The sequence below is a fragment of the Phocoena phocoena genome, chromosome 7, assembly GCF_963924675.1.
Source record: "Phocoena phocoena chromosome 7, mPhoPho1.1, whole genome shotgun sequence".
Taxonomy (NCBI): domain Eukaryota; kingdom Metazoa; phylum Chordata; class Mammalia; order Artiodactyla; family Phocoenidae; genus Phocoena; species Phocoena phocoena.
The window spans coordinates 58070207-58093117 of NC_089225.1; the positions used below are offsets into that span (position 1 = coordinate 58070207).

The 22911-nt window shown below is 36.7% G+C and overlaps 1 protein-coding gene across 2 annotated transcripts in view; it reads right to left on the reverse strand.

Moving 5' to 3' along the window:
- The window catches only part of LNPK (lunapark, ER junction formation factor), an 83443-nt gene that overhangs the window by 16912 nt on the left and 43620 nt on the right, over nucleotides 1–22911 (reverse strand). For both annotated transcript variants that reach the window (XM_065880484.1, XM_065880485.1), the window contains exon 9: nucleotides 9268–9480. In XM_065880484.1, the coding sequence (XP_065736556.1) occupies nucleotides 9268–9480 (213 nt within the window). The remainder of the gene's footprint in view (nucleotides 1–9267; nucleotides 9481–22911) is intronic.

A 22911-nucleotide genomic window follows, 5' to 3' on the forward strand; every position in this document is an offset into this window, starting at 1 on the left:
GGACCTCGGAAAAAGAATGGAGGCAAAGACTCAGAATATGAAAGAAATGTTTAACAAAGACCTAGAATAATTAAAGAACAAACAAACAGAGATGAACAATACAATAACTGAAATGAAAAATACAGTGGAAGGAATCAATAGCAGAAAAACTGAGGCAGAAGAACAGATAAGTGACCTGGAAGAGAGAATGGTGGAATTCACTGCCACAGAACAGAATAAAGAAAAAAAAATGAAAAGAAATGAAGACAGCCTAAGGGACCCCTGGGACAACATTAAACACACCAACACTCGCATTATAGCGGTCCCAGAAAAAGAAGAGAGAGAGAAAGGATGCGAGAAAATATCTGAAGAGATTACAGTTGGAAACGGCACTAAAATGGGAAAGGAACTAGCCACCCATGTCCAGGAAGTGCAGAGAGTCCCATACAGGAAAAACCCAAGGAGAAACATACCAATACACATAGTAATCAAATTGACAAAAACTAAAGACAAAGAAAAATTATTAAAAGCAACAAGGCAAAAACAACAAATAACATACAAGGGAACTCCCATAAGGTTAACAGCTGATTTCTCAGCATAAACTCTACAAGCCAGAAGGCAGTGGCATGATGTATTTAAAGTGAGTAAAGGGAAGAACCTACAACAAAGATTATTCTATCCGGCAAGGATCTCATTCAGATTCAACTGAGAAATCAAAAACTTTACAGACAAGCAAAGGCTAAGAGAGTTCAGCACCACCAAACCAGAGCTAAACAACTGCCAGAGGAACTAGCCTAACTGGGAAACACAAGAGAAGAAAAGGACCTACAAAAAAAAACCCAAAACAATTAAGAAAATGGTAATAGGAATATACATATCAATAATTACCTTAAATGTGAATGGATTAAATGCTCCAACCAAAAGACACAGGCTTGCTGAAGGGACACAAAAACAAGACCCGTATATATACTGTCTACAAGAGACCCACTTCAGACCTAGGGACACAAACAGACTGAAAGAGAGGGGATGGAAAAAGATATTCAACACAAATGGAAATCAAAAGAAAGCTGGAGTAGCGATACTCATATCAGATAAAATAGACTTTAAATAAAGAATGTTACAAGAGACAAGGAAGGACACTACGAAAGGGATCAATCCAAGAAGAAGATATAACAATTATAAATATGTATGCACCCAACATAGGAGCACCTCAATACATAAGGCAAATGCTAACAGCTCTAAAAGAGGAAATCGACAGTAACACAATAATAGTGGGGGACTTTAACACCTTATTTACACCAAAGGAAAGATCATCCAGACAGAAGATTAATAAGGAAACACAAGCTTTAAATGACACAATAGACCAGATAGATTTAATTGATATTTATAGGACATTCCATCCAAACACAGCAGATTACACTTTCTCCTCAAATGCACATGGAACATTCTCCAGGATAGATCACATCTTGGGTCACAAATCAAGCCTTGGTAAATTTAAGAAAATTGGAATTATATCAAGCATCTTTTCTGACCACAACGCTATGAGATTAGAAATCAATTAAAGGGGAAAAAACATAAAAAACACAGACACATGGAGGCTACACAATACGTTACTAAATAACCAAGAGATCACTGAAGAAATCAAAGAGAAAATCAAAAAATACCTAGGGACAAGTAACAATGAAAACACGATGATCCAAAACCTATGGCATGCAGCAAAAGCAGTTCTAAGAGGGAAGGTTATAGCAATACAATGCTACCTCAAGAAACAAGAAAAATCCCAAATAAACAACCTAACCTTACAACTAAAGTAACTAGAGTAAGAAGAACAAACAAAACCCACAGTTACTACAAGGAAAGAAATCATAAAGATCAGAGCAGAAATAAATGAAATAGAAACAAAGAAAACAACAGCAAAGATCAATAAAACTAAAAGCTCGTTCTTTGAGAAGATAAACAAAACTGATAAACCGTTAGCCAGACTCATCAATCAAAAGAGGGACAGAACTCAAATCAATAAAAATAGAAATGAAAAAGGAGAAGTGACAACAAACACTGCAGAAATACAAAGCATCCTAAGAGACTATTACAAGCAACTCTGTGCCAATAAAATGGACAACTTGGAAGAAACTGACAAATTCTTAAAAAGGTAGAACCTTCCAAGACTGAACCAGGAAGAAACAGAAAATATGAACAGACCAATCACAAGTAATGAAATTGAAACTGTGATATAAAATCTGCCAACAAACAAAAGTCCAGGACCAGATGGCTTCACAGGTGAATTCTATCAAACATTTAGAGAAGAGCTAACACCCATCCTTCTCAAACTCTTCCAAAAATTTGCAGAGGAAGGAACACTCCCAAACTCATTCTATGAGGCCACCATCACCCTGATACCAAAACCAGACAAAGATGTCACAAGGAAAGAAAACTACAGGCCAATATCAACGATGAGCACACATGCAAAAATCCTCAAACAAAATACTAGCAAACAGAATCCAACAGCACATTAAAAGGATCATACACCATGATCAACTGGGGTTTACCCAAGGAATGCAAGGATTCTTCAATATACGCAAATCAATCAATGTGGTACACCATATTAACAAATTGAAGAATAAAAACCATATGATCATCGCAATAGATGCAGAAAGAGCTTTTGACAAAATTCAACACTTATGATAAAAACTCTCCAGAAAGTGGGCACAGAGGGAACTTACCTCAACATAATAAAGGCCGTATACGACAAACCCACAGCAAACATCATTCTCAATGGTGAAAAACTGAAAGCATTTCCTCTAAGATCAGGAACAAGACAAGATGTCCACTCTTGCCACTATCATTCAACATAGTTTTGGAAGTCCTAGCTATGGAAATCAGAGAAGAAAAAGAAATAAAAGGAATACAAACAGGAAAAGAAGTAAAATTGTCACTGTTTGAAGATGACATGATACTATACCTAGAGAATCCTAAAGATGCCACCAGAAAACTACTAGAGCTAATCAATGAATTTGGTAAAGTTGCAGGATACAAAGTTAATGCACAGAAATCTCTTGCATTCCTATATACTAATGATGGAAAATCTGAAAGAGAAATTAAGGAAACACCCCCATTTACCACTGCAACAAAAAGAATAAAGTACCTAGGAATAAACCTTCCTAGGGAGACAAAAGACCTGTATGCAGAAAACTATAAAACACTGATGAAAGAAATTAAAGATGACACCAACAGATGGAGAGATATACTATGTTCTTGGATTGGAAGAATCAATATTGTGAAAATGACTATACTACCCAAAGCCATCTACATATTCAATGCAATCCCTATCAAATTAACAATGGCATTTTTTACAGAACAAGAACAAATCATCTTAAAATTTGTATGGAGACACAAAAGACCCCGAATAGCCAAAGCAGTCATGAGGAAAAAAACAGAGCTGGAGGAATCAGACTTCCTGACTTCAGACTATACTACAAAGCTACAGTAAACAAGACAATATGGTACTGGCACAAAAACGGAAATATAGATCAATGGAACAGGATAGAAAGCCCAGAGATAAACCCCACACACATATGGTCACCTTATTTTTGATAAAGGAGGCAGGAATATACAATGGAGAAAAGACAGTCTCTTCAATAAGTGGTGCTGGGAAAACTGGACAGCTACATGTAAAAGAATGAAATTAGAACAGTCCTTAACACCATATACAAAAATAAACTCAAAATGGATTAGAGACCTACATATAAGACCAGAGACTATAAAACTCTTACAGGAAAACATAGCAAGAATACTCTATGACATAAATCACAGCAAGATCTTTTTTGATCCACCTCCTAGAGTAATGGAAATAAAAACAAAAATAAACAAATGGGACTTAATGAAACTTAAAAGTTTTTGCAAAGCAAAGGAAACTACAAAACAAGATGAAAAGACAACCTTTAGAATGGGAGAAAATATTTGCAAACGAATCAACAGAAAAGGATTAATCTCCAAAATATATAAACAGCTCATGCAGCTCAATATTACAAAAAACAAACAACCCAATAAAAAAATGGGCAAAAGACCAGATAGACATTTCTCCAAAGATGACATACAGATGGCCAAGTAGCACATGAAAAGTTGCTCAACATCACTAATTATTAGAGAAATGCAAATCAAAACTACAATGAGGTATCACCTCACACCAGTTAGAATGGGCATCATCAGAAAATCTACAAACAACAAATGCTGGAGAGGGTGTGGAGAAAAGGGAACCCTCTTGCACTGTTGGTGGGAATGTAAATCAATACAGCCACTATGGAGAACAGTACAGAGGTTCCTTAAAAAACTAAAAATAGAATTACCATATGACCCAGCAATACCACTATTGGGCATATACCCAGAGAAAACCGTAACTCAAAAAGATACATGCACCCCAATGTTCACTGCAGCACTACTTACAATAGCCAGGTCATGGAAGTACCTAAATGCCCACTGACAGACAAATGGATAAAGAAGATGTGGTACATATATAGAATGGAATATCAGCCATAAAAAGGAACGAAATTTGGTCATTTGTAGAGACGTGGATGGACCTAGAGACTGTTATACAGAGTGAAGTAAGTCAGAAAAAGAAAAACAAAATCGTATACTAACGTATATATGTGGAATCTAGCAAAATGGTACAGATGAACTGGTTTGCATGGCAGAAATAGAGACAGAGATGTACAGAACAAATGTATGGACACCAAGGGGGGAAAGCCGGTATGTGGGAGGGGGTGTGATGAATTGGGAGATTGGAATTGACATATACACACTAATATGTATAAAACAGGTAACTAATAGAACCCGTTCTATTAAAAAATAAAATAAAATTCGAAGAAAGAAATAATACCATTTCTACACAAACTTGTCCATAAAATTAAAGATAAGAAAATACCTTCTCATAGGGAGGCCAGCATTACTCTGATACCAAAACCAGAAAAAAAAATTACAAGAAAAAACAAAACTACAGACCAATATCCCTAAGGAAAATTGATGTAAATATTTCTAACAAAATTTTAGCAAATTGAACCCAACAATATATATAAAATAATAAAACATCATGACCAAGTGAAATTTACCTCAGGAAAGCTAGTGGTTTAACATCTAAAAATCAATGTTAAAAAAACCAATCAGGGGGCTTCCCTGGTGGCACAGTGGTTGGGAGTCCGCTTGCCGATGCAGGGGGCACGGGTTCGTGCCCCGGTCCGGGAGGATCCCGCGTGCCGTGGAGTGGCTGGGCCCATGGGCCATGGCCGCTAAGTCTGCGCGTCCGGAGCCTGTGCTCTGCGACGGGAGAGGCCACGGCAGTGAGAGGCCCGCGTACCGCAAAAAACAAAACAAACAAACAAACAAAAAACAATCAGGGACTTCCCTGATGGAGCAGTGATTAAGAATCCACCTGCCAATGGAGGGGACATGGATTTGATCCCTGGTCTGGGAAGATCCCACATGCCGCAGAGCAGCTAAGCCCCTGTGCCACAACTACTGAGCCTGCACTCTAGAGCCTGCGTGCCACAACTACTAAAGCCCCCGTGCCTAGAGCCTGTGCTCCGCAGCAAGAGAAACCACCACAATGAGAAGCCCATACACTGCAACGAAGAGTAGCCTTCGCTTGCCGCAACTAGAGAAAGTCCACGCACAGCGACAAAGACCCAACGCAGCCAAAAATAAATAAATAAATTTATTTTAAAAAAATCAATCAGTGTATTTCACCATATGAAATAGTGAAAGTTAAAACAGTGATGTTAAAACAAAAAAACAAACTAAAACCCTACATGAGCATCTCAATAGATGCAGAAAAAGCATTTGACAAAATCCATCATCTTTTACTGATAAAAACCTTTGTAACTAGGATTGGAAGGGTACTTCCTCAATCTGACAAAGGGTATCTATTAAGAAAAAAACAGGGCTTCCCTGGTGGCGCAGTGGTTGAGAGTCCGCCTGCCTATGCAGGGGACGCGGGTTCGTGCCCCGGTCCGGGAGGATCCCACGTGCTGCGGAGTGGCTGGGCCCGTGAGCCATGGCTGCTGAGCCTGTGTGTCCAGAGCCTGTGCTCCGCAATGGGAGAGGCCACAACAGTGAGAGGCCCGCGTACCGCAAAAAAAAAAAAAAAACCCTATAGCTTACATCAGGCTGAATGAAGAAAAAGTAAATGCTCTCCTCCTAAGATCAGCAATAAGGCAAGGATGTCTGCTCTCACCACTTCTATTTAACACTGCACTAAAGGTTCTAGCTAGTATAATAAGGCAAGAAAAAGAAATGAAAGGAATCCAGATTTTAAAAGAAGAAGTAAAATTGTCCTTACTTACAATCTGACAGCCTATGTAGAAAATACTATGGAATCTATAAGAAAAAAAAGCTATCAGAACTAACAAGTGAGTTTAGCAATATTACAAATACAAGATCAATATACAAAAATCAACTCAATTTCTATATATGTTAGCAAAGAACAATGGAAATAGTTAATAAAATATCATTTAAAATATGATAAAAACATGAAAAAATTAGATGTACGTTTAACCCCAAAAGGTGCAAAACCTATATACTGAACACTGCAAAACACTGTTGAGAGAGACTAGAGAAGATCTAAATAAATAGAGAGATACATTGTGTTCATGTAATAAATTAGCCAGTATCAGAGGAGATGAATGGAGAATGGGGAGTGGAGGAATAACCCAGAATTTAGTTAATGATTACATCATATAAAAACAGTAGCAACAAAAACAAAGACTGCACATTCAAACTTTATGAATTGTTAACTCCACAGTCTCTGAAAACTGAAACAGAACTGTGTGCAGGAGATACTCTGAACTGAGACACTACACAGAAGGCACTGAGAAGAAAGTGAGAGAATAAAATAAATAAGATGTGATGTTTGCCTTTGTAAAACAAGGCCAGATAAGAGTAAGATAGGCAGCAATGGAGGTTACGTGGAGACCTCGTAGAAGACTTTGAAACAAAATGCGGTCTGTTGGAATAAACCTTGCAATACATGCATAAAAGGTTTTCAAAATGGCTGTGACAAATACTTTAAAGCATTAAAAAACGGCTTTAGGGCAGTAATATGATATTAATATGTTAAAAGATAAGAAAGAGATTTGCTTTGTAAATAATCACAAATCTAAAGGTTGTTACCATCTTTAAAAAGGCAAATGATGTAGAATTACAGCTAGTAAATGAAATTTAGGTTCTAGAATAAGTTTTTAGTATTACAAATCAAGTACATTTTTCAGATTTCATCAGTTATTGGTATAGTCGTACTAACAACATTCAATCATTATCATCAAAACATTAACTTGAATGTAGACATTAAGTGTCATCCCTCATTACCAAATTTTCAACTTGAATAAACATGTCAAATTAGATTTTGAAAGCATTTAAGCCAACTTAACTTTTGCTGGAGTATTTTACCTCTACATGTTTAAAATGAAAATGTCCAGAAAGGAATCTGGATAAACAAAACAACAGATTTCATAAAACTATCTTAACTCCCTTGCATACTAATAATTTTTAAAATAACACATCTTTGTATTCATGCTGTTATGGGTAACAGTAATTAATAAAAACATCAAGAGCAATCATTGTAGGAATACTGGTCATTTTTACACAGCTTGGCAAATTATCAAGTACCTGCTGGTTATTAATTTCCAAACATATGGGAGCCCTGTGGTAATACACATTAAATTGATTCTCTTCCACAAATATGGCATAATGAAAATATGAATTATTAATCTTCTCTGTAAGAAATCACTTAACTCATTCATACTTTTGGCAATGTACAACTTAAATACAAAGTCTTTTACACAGAAACTAATTAAAAACTTCAGTAAAATGTTATATTTACATGATCATGAAATGGTAGGCCATTGCTCCTGCTATAATCCTGTTCTTACATGTGCTAGTATATAATTTTTATTATTTTATATAAATTGCTAAACTTTAATTTCTTTAAAACTAGTTATACAAATGTATATAACTCATGCATTCTCACAAAAAATGTTCTTTCATTAAACAACTAGGAGCTTTACTTTACAAATATGGGTATCTTGGATCAACTAAATAACAACTGAAAGATGAGTAATTTTCAATCACTTTAATTTACTCAACTTCACAAAATATATGGCTGCCTTGAGTGACATCATTATATGTCAAGTTTAAAAGTATTTTTTCAATAACCAATAATTAAAAGTTATGTTTTGTATTCATTTCATTTGTAGCTAGCTTTCTTAATGTATTTATAAATTAATAGTTTTCTAGTTTTCTAAAATCTTATGCTGCTTTTTTTGAAGAAAAAGCAGGAAAAAATGTCTACTGCATTAGTAACATTTAGATTGCTTATTGATTTTATTACATAAGTGCCCTGAATACCTGATATCAACTACTAACTAGCCTCAAAATCATTATAAATTATATGTAATTAGTCACAAAATATGAAAGTAATCTAAATTAAAATTAAATATTCTAAAATAAGATAAATAATTTACTATCATATTCAATAATCAGACATGGAAATCTACATAAACTAATGTGATCTGCTGATATAGTGGACTTCCATGTCCCAATCACAGTCCAAAAGAAAGCTGCAGGGTAATATAATCTATTACACTCCAAAAATGGGGTCTTCCCCTAGAGATCTACAGCACTGAAAAAAGAGAATCCAAAGAAATGAAATAGTAGTAAAGGGTAATAGTAGTAATTCTATTGAATTATTGTTATTAATTCAATAGAACTTTATGTTGAAGTATCTGTCAGAAGATACTAAGGTTCTATGGCTTAAAAAAAGAAAAATCTACCAAGCCCACATTAACATTAGTAGTATTATACACCACAACACATGAATATTCTTCCTGAAATATGTTAAGTAATTGTCATATTTAAAAATATATATGAAGGGGCTAGCAAAAAGCACGAATATATTCCAAAAATGTTCTCTTCTATCGTCATTTTATATAAATCTGGGACCATTCTAAAGCTGAATATAAAAAGATATGCTATACTGTTGACTACAGAATACTACAAAGTTTTATTGCCATTTAAACAAAGAAGCCATAACAGTTAAATGAGCTCAAGAAATAGGTTTCAGTATCACAAGGTGCCAGCTGTAAAGAGTTATGGCTAATTGAATATGGAACTCCTGCTTAATCAGATAACTGCTCTGCTATTTCCAAATGAAATGCCATTTCCATACTGTCTGAAAATGGTCCGTTTTATTGGTAACCAGAGAAAACAATATAAACTGTAAATAACATTAAGTGCTCTGTTTACCCATTCCAGGCACTGAAGTAGCAGGGGATCCAAAACGTCTTGGTAACACATTTGACGATAGGGCTGGAATAACAGTTCTTTCTGGGGGTCCACCAGGGGCCGAAGTGTCCTTTGGTGGTCCAGGAGATACTGGAACTTTGCGGGGAGAGCCCTGGCTAGAGCCTGCTGGTGCTGGAGAAAGGTTTCTTTGAGCTGCAGGTCGTTGACGAATCTCTGAGAATAAGAATAAAAAGTATGTATTAGGTTCAACATCCAACATACCACCATTAGTCAATATCAAATGACTTACATTTAATAATGTTTTGTGGCACTAGAAGGCATCCGTAGGGTCAAAACTACTTGTAATAAGAAATCTATAAAATGTGACACTGAAAGCTGGCTGCAGAGTACTCCACTTCTGAACCTACAATTCAACTACATGTATATATTTACACAACAAGCCTTGATCTAAGTCTACCTGCTGATATTATTTTTCAAAATAAATTCAAATAAAATAAAATCGTCACCCAGTTATGCATCATATCTTTTTACAATAATCCTTCCCAAGTTATGATAAAGAAAGTTTATCAGAATTAGTGAAAACGCCAGTGAAAACTGTAAAATTGTTTTTTCAAGATAAAAAAATGGTAATGCTAAGAAATGACTAAATAAGTATATTCTGTAATTATCAAGTATTTATGAGGTAATTAAAGTAGTCATAGAAATGCTGAAAAAGTATTCTTTACTATTAGGTACCATTAGCTTCCCATTCTCCTTTATACTATTGCTATCTTTTTGGGTAAACTTTTTTTGCCAATACAGTTTACAAAGGAAAACTTCCACTCTGCATAAACAATATATTATCATAAACAAATCTTATCTTTTTCTTGCAAAAATTACAAGAACTGGACAAATGTGCCAAATCCAGGCTGCTGCCTCTTTTTGAAACACAATAACGCTGTTGTTTACATACTGTCTATGGCTACTTTAGAAGAGTTGCGTAGTTACAACAGAGACCATATGGCTCTCAAAGCCATTTACTATATTTACTATCCGGTGCTTTACAGAAAGTTTCATGATCCCCTGCCTACTCGATAACATAAAATTCAATTCTGTCATTCCCCATACCCACCAATATCTTACTTGAATGTCGATGGTAAGAGCTCAAATAAAGATGCACTTCTACCTTTTTAATTCTACATATCACCTTAAATTATCACAAATCCTGAAACTGTAGGCTAAAATTAAAGAAGTTAAATTTTAATTGGCATGACTGGTAAAAAATGCATACTTCCAGAAGCAAAATAGTTTAGATTTGGACACTATTTGACAGTTAAAGATTTTCATGAAAAGTTCATCGCAATCAAAAGTACAGCTTGAGCATCAGATTTCAGTTTACTATAATCTAGTCTACTAGTTAAGAACCTGGGCCCTGCGGTCAAAAAGGTTTGGTTAGAATCCTGGCTGCAGCTACAAGACCACAGATGGGCTAACTTCACTAAGTCTCTGTCTCTTTATCTGTAAAATTAGGATAATAATATCCTAACTCAGAATTGTTATGAGAATTAAATAAGATAATATCTGTAAGTTGATAGTTCACATTTATTGAATACATATTTCAGATGACAGTGTTTTCATACAGCTAAGTATTTCAAATCACCATTTATCTGTAATTAGTGGGACCAACTAATTTTCCATTGGTTCTTAATTTAATCTCTAACCTAGCCACTGAAATAATAAATTACAAGCATGTCATCATTATATAAATGGAACTGCCCTTATATTTGGCTATTTTCCTTACAGTTTATAGAAAACTTCAGATTTTACCTAGACTAAGTGTATCTTAATAACTCCTGCAAATTAGCTGGTCACTTAATTATCTTTTATTCACAAGGAACACCTTAAAAGATGGTTACACATAAGAAAAGCCATTAAATGCTGCAAAAGGTACTGAGATCAATGAAATCATACAAAGATCTGGTCACTGGAATTAATTTAAAAAAACAAGGCATCAAATATTGTAAATCATTTCTTTAGCAGATTTTTAGGTAGGTAAAACATAACTCAAAAATTACATTTTTCTTCCAGATAAATAAATGCTTAACATTTATTAGACTATCTTAAAAGTTACTATTATCCTTTCACTTCTTGAACAAAGACTTGAGACTGCATCCTCTGAGTGTGCATTTACCCAGTGAAAATTAACTAAGGCACTCTTTTTTTTAACATCACTCATATGCTACTGAAAGGTAAGGTCTATAACTAACTATTTAACAAAGAACACCATATTTGCATTCCATAAAAGAGATGTGGCTTAATAATTTCTAAATCTAAAATTAGGCAGACGAAAGGGAAAACTGATACAGAAGAGTCAGGAAAGGGAGAAATAGTTTCAATGTTTACAAAGGAAAAGCAGGTAACAAAGAGTTACCATGACAATGGTTGAAAATAGCTAGCAATACAATACCAAATCTATATTTGGTAAAGTGTTATGGAATATTCTGGTAGTCTCAATTTAAAATATGTAAGATTTATCTACTTTTAGCTACATGGCACTTACAAATGCTTTGTATTATAATTCTCTTAGAAAGTTTCTAGTACTCAACAAAGTAGTCATATCGGTTACATTGAACATTTCCCACATTTAAATGTAAAATACCATCCCCCAAAAAGATTTAGCAAGCATTCTATGTCAGTCTGGTTAAGTATAAGGACTGTCCCATAAAGCCACCTCTTGGCCAGAGGATGTTTTAACATCCTTATCAATGATCAATCAACTATTCAATAAAAATCATACCAAGTATGAGGACATGTCTATAATTTTAAATTCAAAATGAAGCAGACTCAAAATGAGATTAAAAAAAGCATAGATTCTGAAATCAAACTGTCTTGATTTAAATTTTAGCTCCACCCTGTTTATTAGATGTGCATGCAGCCTTTTCCAAGTTGACATCTCTCAGTTCAGCTTCCTCACATAATGAGAATACTTACCTCCATGGTTGTTACGAAGAACAAGGGCCTCATCTGTCTTCTACTTACTTGACCCTTTGCAGAATATGACAATGGATATCATCCCTACTTACACTTCAGCTTTCTAGATGCCAGTTTAGTTCTGCTTTTAACTTTGATCATTTCTTCTTTTTCCTGGGCTCCTCTTTCTCCATCTACACTTAAATGTTAATGTTCTTAATACAGGGGCCCCCAACCACAGGGTCGCGGACCAGTATCGGTCCACGGCCTGTTAGGAACCGGGCCGCACAGCAGGAGGTGAGTGGCGGGCGAGCGAGTGAAGCTTCATCTGCTGCTCCCCATCGCTTGCGTTACCGCCTGAACCATATCCCGACCCCCTATCCTACCCCGGTCTGTAGAAAAATTGTCTTCCACGAAACCTGTCCCTGGTGCCAAAAAGGTTGGGGACAGCTGTTTTTATAGGTCCTCTTACTCTATTTTCTCTCCCTGGACAATTTCACTCCATCCCATGGTTTCAATAAATATCACCTATGCTTCCCAATGACTCCTAATCTGTATCTATAACCTCAACTTTTTTCTAAGCTCCATTTGAAATAATTAACTACCTATAAACCATATCACCTGGATTTAACTCTCACTCAACAGATCCAAAAGCGAAGTCATTATCTTCAACACAAACCTACTACTCTGATTCTTATGTTCCTTATCTTGCTTATAACACTAACGTCTAACCAGTTGCTCAAGCTAAAAATCTTTACTCCTCCTTCGACTCCACACTTTCCAAATCTAATAGCCATCAAGTCCTATCAATCTATTCTTAAATCTGAATTATCTCTTAAATCTCTTCCCTTTTCAACTGCTTTGCAATAAGCTATCTAGTGTAGGCCCTTGTCTCTTACCTATATTAGTTGGTATCCTAATTGATACCCATGTGTTCAGCCTTGCTCTCTCCAATCCATTCTCCATGTTACAAAAAAGAAAAAACCAAAACCAAACAAACAAAAGCTGTTCTTTCTAAAATGAAAAGCCTCCAGTGGTTTCCATGTTGCATGTAAGATAAAGTCTCAAACTCTGTAATGCTGCATACAAAATCCTTCATAATTATCCCTCCCTCACATAAACCCTACCCCCCTTTTTCAGGCATACGGCACTATTTGCAGTCCCTCAAGGTACCAAGGTCTCTTCTTGGTACCTTAGAATAGACCTGAAGAGTCCTTTCCCACCAAGTTCTCAAAGCAAATTGTTATTAAAACATATGCATTGTGATTCGTGACGACCTTCACCGTGGTCCTTGGTATGTTAAGATTATTTACATATGCATAACTTTTTAAACCAAGAGCTAATAGACAGGAACTGCATCTTTATAGCCCCAGGATGTGGCAAGGTACTGGCACAGAGTATGAGCTTAATAAAGTCTATGAAACAAATTTATGTTCCTCCTGCACTTTAATAACAAACTTCCAACTGCCTATTACCCAACTTACATGGTACAGTAGGCAGAATAAAGGCCTCCCAAACACATCCATGTCCTCATCCCCAGAAAATATAAATATCTTACGTTACATGCAAGAATAAGTAAGGCTGTACATGGAATAAGACGGTTAATCAACTGAATTTTTGTTGCCTGCTACATTGAGAATTTCAGCCTAATTTCAGGAGACCATACAGAAAAGCTATCTTCAAGCAGAAAATTTTCTAATAACACACACCACTTGCCAGCCTTTAGTTGAGTTTACTTTTTTGTTGCTCTGCTTTTTAAAGAACTATTAAGCAAAATGTACTCTTAATTTATCAAAACATTTTTCTTCATCACCTTGTTGACTTATTTCTACTCTAGTATGTCTCCTACCTCTCTCAATTTTAAACAACCTGCACCTTGCAGTTCACCAAGGTCTCATTTGGTTAATCACTTTTTTACAACATTTAAACAAAATTTATGAATTCTTTAAAAAAGTTTCCTTTTATTTCTTTTGACAACACACTAATTAAGCAACCACTATGAGTAAAGCACTACTGAGTGGAATTCAGAGCTGCAATATAAAGGTGGCGAGCAAAGATAACACAAAATTATAACATACACTAATACAAGGTAAGTGCCACAAAAAAAGGAAACAACAAAGTACCATGAAGGGTTCAGGAAGGGGGATATTAAAATCAGTGATGGGATGAAGAAAGGTTTCATGGTAATGTTGGCATTTAATATGAACACAGAAAAATGGATGGGGATAGAAATGCCTTTGTTACCTGTATTAAGGTATATGTGACAGTTTTAAAATAAGAGTCCACAATTATTTGAGTCACCTCCATTCCAATAGGAGAAGGAGAATGCCTATGTCCCCTCCCTTGAATCTGTAATACTGCTGTTTGACCAAGAGAATATAGGTGTGCCAGCTTTCAAAACTACTGTCTTCTGGGTGGCTTGCTCTTAGAACCCAGCACCACATTAGAAGCAAGTCCAAGTGGCTCCATTAGAGAGGTCCATGTGGAAAGGAACCAGTGGCCAGCACCAATTTGTCAGTCATGTGAGTAAGCCGTCCTGGTAGTAGATCCTCCATCCCCAATCAGGTAGCTCCAACCCATGTGGGGTAGAGATGAGATGTTTCTACCAAATTCTGCTGAAATTGTAAATTCATGAGCAAAACAAATGAATGCTGTTTTAAGCCACTAAGTTTTGGAGTGGTTTGTAATACAATAGATAACTACAACAGTATAGCTATAACACATAAGAACACCCAAAAAAGTGCATTTGCTATTTTATGTTTTCGCAGATTTTCTTTATCAAATGTACATCCCCCAAAACAGCAAAGTATGAAGTATCATTCCATTTACTATCAAGAGCAAAAAAGATTCATGACTTCTACTTTAATCTTCCATATCTGCCATGGAACACAAGTGAGTAAACTCTAAAAACCTACTTAAATAAGAAGTTGTAATCCATTTGCTAGGACCATTAACTTTTTTTCAATACTTTTTGATTTCAAACTTAGCTGTGGCAGGATATAACTGACTTTCCTTTTGTTAATTTCACTAGTACAAGATGCACTTATACACTAAATCCCATCCCTTCTTGCCTCCTCATGGATGGTTCTCCATCAATTGTCCCCACTCTCTCCATCATCAATTATTCCATGTCTTCTAGGCCATTCCCAGTAGCACATAAACATGCACATGCTATCATTTCTTTCATACATCCTGCTCACTCATACACACAAAATGCTTCCCCCTCCAGCTACCCATTTTCTCAATTCCCTTTACTCAAAAGAACTGCCTCTTCTCATTGTCTACCACTTCTCTACTCCCTTACTTTCTTAAATCTACTCTAAACAGGCTTTTACTCCATTCCTCTACCAAAACTATTCTTCTCAAGGTCACCAAGTTCTTCAACATTGCTAAAACCTATGGTCAATTTTCGACCCTCAACTTACTTGGCAGCAGTATGTGTCACAGATGACCATGACCCAGAAACTTCAATTAGTGTCCAGGACACCGCACACTCTTGGGATTTCCTATCTCACTGACCACTTCTTCTCACTTTCTTTTTCTGGTTCTTCTTCATTACTCCAAATATCTTAATGTTAGAGTACCCTAGGGTGGCCTTGGTCCTTTTCTCTTCTTTCTCCACATTTACATCCTTGATAATCTCATCCGGTTTCATGGTTTTAGTAGATACCATCCAAATACTGATGACACCCAAATTTATATCTCCAATCCAAATAATTCCTGTTTGCCAGACTCATATTCAACTACGTCCTTAGAATCCCCACTTGGACATCTGTCTAATAGGCATCTCAAACATACATATCCAAAATCAAACCCTGTTCTTCACCACCTCACCTGAAACCCCATCCAAAAAGTGCTCCTCTTGTAATTTCTACCATCTCAATAAATGGAAACTCTATCTTCCCAGTTACTCAGGCCAAAATCCTGAAGGTCACCTCTGAGTCCTTTCTCTCTGACCCAATATCCAATCCATCAGGAAATCTTTTAGGTTCCAACTTTAAAATATATGCAGAATCTTAAACCACCTCTTATGTTACTAAACAAAGGTTCAAGCCACCATCAGTGCTTTCCTAGATAACTGCAAGAGCTTCCTAAGTACTTTCCCTGCTTCCACCTTTGCTTCCTTTGCAGCCTCAACACAGTCACCTTCCTTTTAAAACATAATTTAAATCATGTCAATCCTCTGCTCAAAACAAAATTTTTTAAAAATTGAAAACTGAAGTTCTTACAGTGGTCTACATTCTACAAGACCCCACATGATATGATCCTTTGCTACCTCTCTTACTGTCTCTCCTACTATTCTCCCCATTGTTCAATCCAGTCCAGCCATATTGGCCTTCATGCTATTTCTAGAGTAATCTGGGCATACTCTCTACTCAATCTCTGCACTTACTGATCCTTCTGTCTGGAATGTACTTCCCTCAGATATCTGCATGACTCATTCCCTCACCTCTTTCATGACTTTGATCAAAGGTCACCTTATCAATGTGGCCTTCCCTGACAACCCTATTTAACGCTTCAACCCACCCTCACTCAAGACAGTCCCTATACATCATCCTTTCTTCATTTTCCTCCACATTTTCCTCTAACACTATACAGATAAACTGATAGATAAAATTGTCTACCCCCACAACATGCACAAAGGGAGATTTTTTTTTTTGTCTCTTTTGTTTTACTACTATAACCTCAGGGCCTAAAACAATGCATGACAGCACATACTCAATAAACATTTACTGGAAAAAACAAAAACAAATGAATAAATCAGAAATTAGTATATAGAAGTCAAATTTATTCCCATACCAATTAAAACCTTAAAAAGGAGGTCCTCCTCAAGGACTGAGGAGTCCAATCCCCACACTGGGCTCCCCAGCCCAGGGGTCCTGCACCAAAATGAGCCCCCAAAATGTCTGACTTTGAAAACCAGCAGGGTTCACATTTTGGAGAGTCAGAGGGCTATAGGAAACTGAGACTGCTCTTAAAGAGTGCAGGCAAAAACTCACTCAACCTGAATTCAAGCAGAAAGGCAGCAGTGTGAAAGGTGCCAGGGTCAGACCTACTTGCCGATCTTAGAAAGCCTCCTGCTGGGACCCCCTTGGGGACTGAGATGTTGGCAGCAGCCACTAATGTGATCTCATATTACCTAGATGACACCAGAACTGGCAGGCATGCTCTGGAATCCTCCCTCGAGCCTATTAGCACCAGGGGCCTGCCTCGCCTACCAGTGTGCTCACATCAGTTGCCTGCCACCAGGCCCCACAGCCCGATGTGCTGGGGGGCCTGCACCACCCACCAATGTATCCCCTGTAATAGCACAAAGCAGGTCCTCTCAGCCAGCTGGGCCCAGGGGCCAGCCCTGCATACCAGCAAACCCACAGCAGTTAGCCCTGCAACAAGAGAAAGGCGCACACAGCCCACACAGGATACGCCCCTGAAGCATCTGGCTCTGGTGCACAGAAGAGAGCATGTGCCTGGGCCCCACAGGACACCACCTACATAAGACCGCTTCTCCAAGGTCAGGAAACGTAACGGGCCTACCTAATACAAAGAAATAAACACAGAGAATTAGGCAAAGTGAGAAGACAGAAAAGTATGTTCCAAATGAAAGAACAAGACCAATCTCAGAAACTAAATGAAATGGAGATAAACAATCTATCTGATAAAGAGTTCAAGGTAATGATCATAAAGATGCTCATGAAACTCAGGAGAAGAATAGATGACCACAGTGCAAACTTCAGCAGAGTAAGAAAATACTTAAAAAAATCAGAGCTGAAGAATACAATAACTGAGATGAAAAACACACTAGAGGGAATCAATGGAAGATTAGATGATACAGAAGAATAGACTAGTGATCTGAAAGACAGAGTAGTGGAAATCACCCAAACTGAACAGAAAAAAGAAAAAGAACTCAGAAAAAAGAGAATAGTTTAAGGGACTTCTGGGACAACATCAAGCATACTAACATTCGCATTACATGAATTCCAGAAGAAAGAGAGAGAGAGAAAGGGGCAGAGAAGTTATCTCAAGAAATAATAGCTGAAAACTTCCCCAATGTGAGGAAGGAAACAGACATCCAGGTCCTGGAAGCACAGACAGTCCCAAACAAGAAGAACCCAAAGAGGTCCACATCAAGACACATTATACTTAAAATGTCAAAAGAGAAAGATAAGGAGAGAATCTTAAAAGCAGCAGAGAAAAATGACTAGTTATACATAAGAGAGCCCCCATAAGACTATCAGCTGACTTTTCAGCAGAAACTTTGCAGGCCAAAAGGGAGTGGCACAATATATTTAAAGTACTGGAGAAAAAAAGAAACAACCAAGAATACTCTACCCATCAAGGTTATCATTCAGAATTGAAGTAGAGGTAGAGTTTTATACACAGCAAAAGCTAGAGGAGCTCATCACCACTAAACCGACCTTACAAGAAATGTTAAAGGGACTTCTCTAAGTGGAAAAGAAAAAGCCACAGCTAGAAGTAAGAAAATTCTGAGGAAACAATCTCACCACTACAGACGAACATATAGTGAAAGTAGTGGATCAATCACTTATAAAGCTAGTAGAAATGATGAAAGGCAAAAGTAGTAAAATCATCTATATCTATGTAGTTAAGGGATACACAAAATAAAAGGATGTAAATTCAAAACATAAAACATGATGGGGGGCTAAACATGTAGGGATTTTAGAAAGTGTCTGAACTTAAAACAAGATCATCAGCTTAAAACAGCTATATACACAAGTCATTATATATGAACCTCATAGTACCTAAAACAAAAACACACACACAAAACAAAGGAATCCAAACATAACGTTAAAGATATTCATCAAATCATAAGGGAAGAAAGCAAGAAAAGAAGAAAGAAACAAAGAAGAACTACAAAAACAACCAGAAAACAATAAACAGAACGGAAATGAGTACACACCTATTAATAATTACTTTAAATGTAAATGGACAAAGTGCTCTAATCAAAAGACAATGGATGTCTGAATGGATCAAAAAATCAAGACCAGGACTTCCCTGGTGGTGCAGTGGTTAAGAATCCACCTGTCAATGCAGGGGACACAGGTTCAATCCCTGGTCCGGGAAGGTCCCACATGCCGCGAAGCAACTAAGCCTGTGCGCCACAACTACTGAGCCTGCGCTCCAGAGCCTGCGAGCCACAACTACTGGCCCATGCGCCACAACTACTGAAGCCCACACGCCAAGAGCCTGTGCTCTGTGAGAAGCCACTGTAATGAGAAGCCCATGCACCACAACGAAGAGTAGCCCCCACTCAACGCAACCAGAGAAAGCCTGCATGCAGCAACAAAGACCCAATGCAGTCAAAAAATAATTAATTAAAAAAAAGAATACTAGCAACCAAATTGAACAATACATTAGAAGGATCATAAACCATGACCAAGTGGGGTTTAAACCAAGGATGCAAGGATGGTTCAATATCCACAAATCAATTAATCTGACACACCATGTTAACAAGACGAAAGATAAAAATCCTGATTATCTCAGTACATGTAGAAAAAGCATTTGACAAAACCCAACATCCCTTTATGATAAAAACTCTCAACAAAGTGGGTATAGTGGGAACATACCTCAACATAATAAATTCCATATATGACAAACCCAGAGCTAAGACTCAACAGAGAAAGCTGAAAGCTTTGCCTCTAAGATCAGGAATAAGACAAAAATGCCCACTCTCATCACACTTACTCAACATGTATTGGAAGTCCTAGCCACAGCAAGCAGACAAGAAAAAGAAATAAAAAGCATCCAGGCTGCTGCCAGTGAACTTGTCCTCAAGGTGAGACACAGCCACCTCCCGCCTCTGCAGGAGACCATCCAACACTAGCAGGGTGTTATAGACTAGAAAAATCCTGGTTTAAAAATAAAGAGATTAGGAGAGGAAAGACAGCAAAAGCAAGAAGAATTACAATCCTGCAGCCTGTGGAACAAAAACCACATTCACAGAAAGATAGACAAGATGAAAAGGCAGAGGGCTATGTACCAGATAAAGGAACAACATAAAACTCCAGAAAAACAACTAAATGAAGTGGAGATAGGCAACCTTCCAGAAAAAGAATTCAGAATAATGATAGTGAAGATGATCAAGGACCTCAGAAAAAGAATGCAGGCAGACTCAAAAGATGCAAGAAATGTTTAACAAAGACCTAGAAGAATTAAAGAACAAACAAACAGAGATGAACAATACAATAACTGAAATGAAAAATACAGTGGAAGGAATCAATAGCAGAATAACTGAGGCAGAAGAACAGATAAATGACCTGTAAAACAGAATGGTGGAATTCACTGCTGCAGAACAGAATAAAGAAAAAAGAATGAAAAGAAATGAACACAGCCTAAGAGACTTCTAAGACAACATTAAATGCAACAACATTCGCATTATAGGGGTCTCAGAAGGAGAAGAGAGAGAGAAAGGACCCAAGAAAATATCTGAAGAGATTATAGTCGAAAACTTCCCTAACATGGGAAAGGAAATAGCCACCCAAGTCCAGGAAGTGCAGAAAGTCCCATACAGGATAAACCCAAGGAAGACACACACCAAGATACATAGTAATCAAATTGGCAAAAATTAAAGACAAACTGTTGAAAGCAACAAGGGAAAAGCGACAAATAACATACAAGGGAACTCCCATAAGGTTAACAGATAATTTCTCAGCAGAAACTCTATAAGCCAGAAGGGAGTGGAATGACATATTTAAACTGATGAAAGGGAAGAACCTACAACCAGATTACTCTACCCTGCAAGGATCTCATTCAGATTCGATGGAGAAATCAAAAGCTTTACAGACAAGCAAAAGCTAAGAGAATTCAGCACCACCAAACAAGCTCTACAATAAATGCTAAAGGAACTTCTCTAAGTGGGAAACACAAGAGAAGAAAAGGACCTACAAAAACAAACCCAAAACAATTAAGAAAATGGTAATAGGAACATACATATCAATAATTACCTTAAATGTGAATGGATTAAATGCTCCAACCAAAAGACACAGGCTCACTGAATGGATACAAAAACAAGACGCATATACATGTGTCTACAAGAGACCCACTTCAGACCTAGAGACACATACAGACTGAAAGTGAGGGGATGGAAAAAAGATATTCCATGCAAATGGAAATCAAAAGAAAGCTGGAGTAGCGTTACTCATATCAGATAAAACAGACTTTAAATTAAAAATGTTACAAGAGACAAGAAAGGACACTACATAATGATCAAGGGATAAATCCAAGAAGAAGATATAACAATTATAAATATATATGCACCCAACATTGGAGCATCTCAATACATAAGGCAACTGCTAACAGCTCTAAAAGAGGAAATCGACAGTAACACAATAATAGTGGGGGACTTTAACACCTCACTTACATCAATGGACAGATCATCCAAACAGAAAATTACTAAGGAAACACAAGCTTTAAATAACACAATAGACCAGATAGATTTAATTGATATTTATAGGACATTCCATCCAAAAACAGCAGATTACACTTTCTTCTCAAGTACGCATGGAACATTCTCCAGGACAGATCACGTCTTGGGTCACAAACCAAGCCTTGGTAAATTTAAGAAAACTGAAATCATATTAAGCATCTTTTCTGACCACAATGCTATGAGATTAGAAATCAGTTACACGGGAAAAAACGTAAAAAACACAAACACATGGAGGCTAAACAATACGTTACTAAATAACCAAGAGATCACTGAAGAAATCAGAGAGGAAATCAAAAAATACCTAGAGACAAATGACAATGGAAACACAATGATCCAAAACCTATGGGATGCAGCAAAAACAGTTCTAAGAGGGAAGTTTATAGCAATACAATCCTACCTCAAGAAACAACAAATATTTCAATAAAACAATCTAACCTTACACCTAAAAGAACTAGAGAAAGAAGAACAAACAAAACCCAAACTTAGCAGAAGGAAAGAAATCATAATGATCAATGCAGAAATTAATAAAATAGAAACAAAGAAAACAATAGCAAATATCAATAAAACTAAAAGCTGGTTCTTTGACAAGATAAACAAAATTGATAAACCATTAGCCAGACTCATCATGAAAAAGAGAGGACTCAAATTTAAAAAATTAGAAATGAAAATGAAGTTACAACAGACACCATAGAAGTACAAAGCATCCTAAGAGACTACTACAAGCAACTCAATGCCAATAAAATGGACAACCTGGAAGAAATGGACCAATTCTTAGAAAGGTATAACCTTCCAAGACTGAACCAGGAAGAAACAGAAAATATGAACAGACCAATCACAAGTAATGAAATTGAAACTGTGATATAAAATCTTCCAACAAACAAAAGTCCAGGACCAGATGGCTTCACAGGTGAATTCTATCAAACATTTAGAGAAGAGCTAACACCCATCCTTCTCAAACTCTTCCAAAAATTTGCAGAGGAAGGAACACTCCCAAACTCATTCTAAGAGGCCACCATTATCACCCTGATACTAAAACTAGACAAAGATACTACAAAAGAAGAAAATTACAGACCAATATCACTGATGAACACAGATGCAAAAATCCTAAACAAAATACTAGCAAACAGAATCCAACAACATATTAAAAGGCTCATACACCATGTTCAAGTGGGATTTATCCCAGGGATGCAAGGATTCTTCAATATACGTAAATCAATCAAAGTGATACACCATATTAACAAACTGAAGAA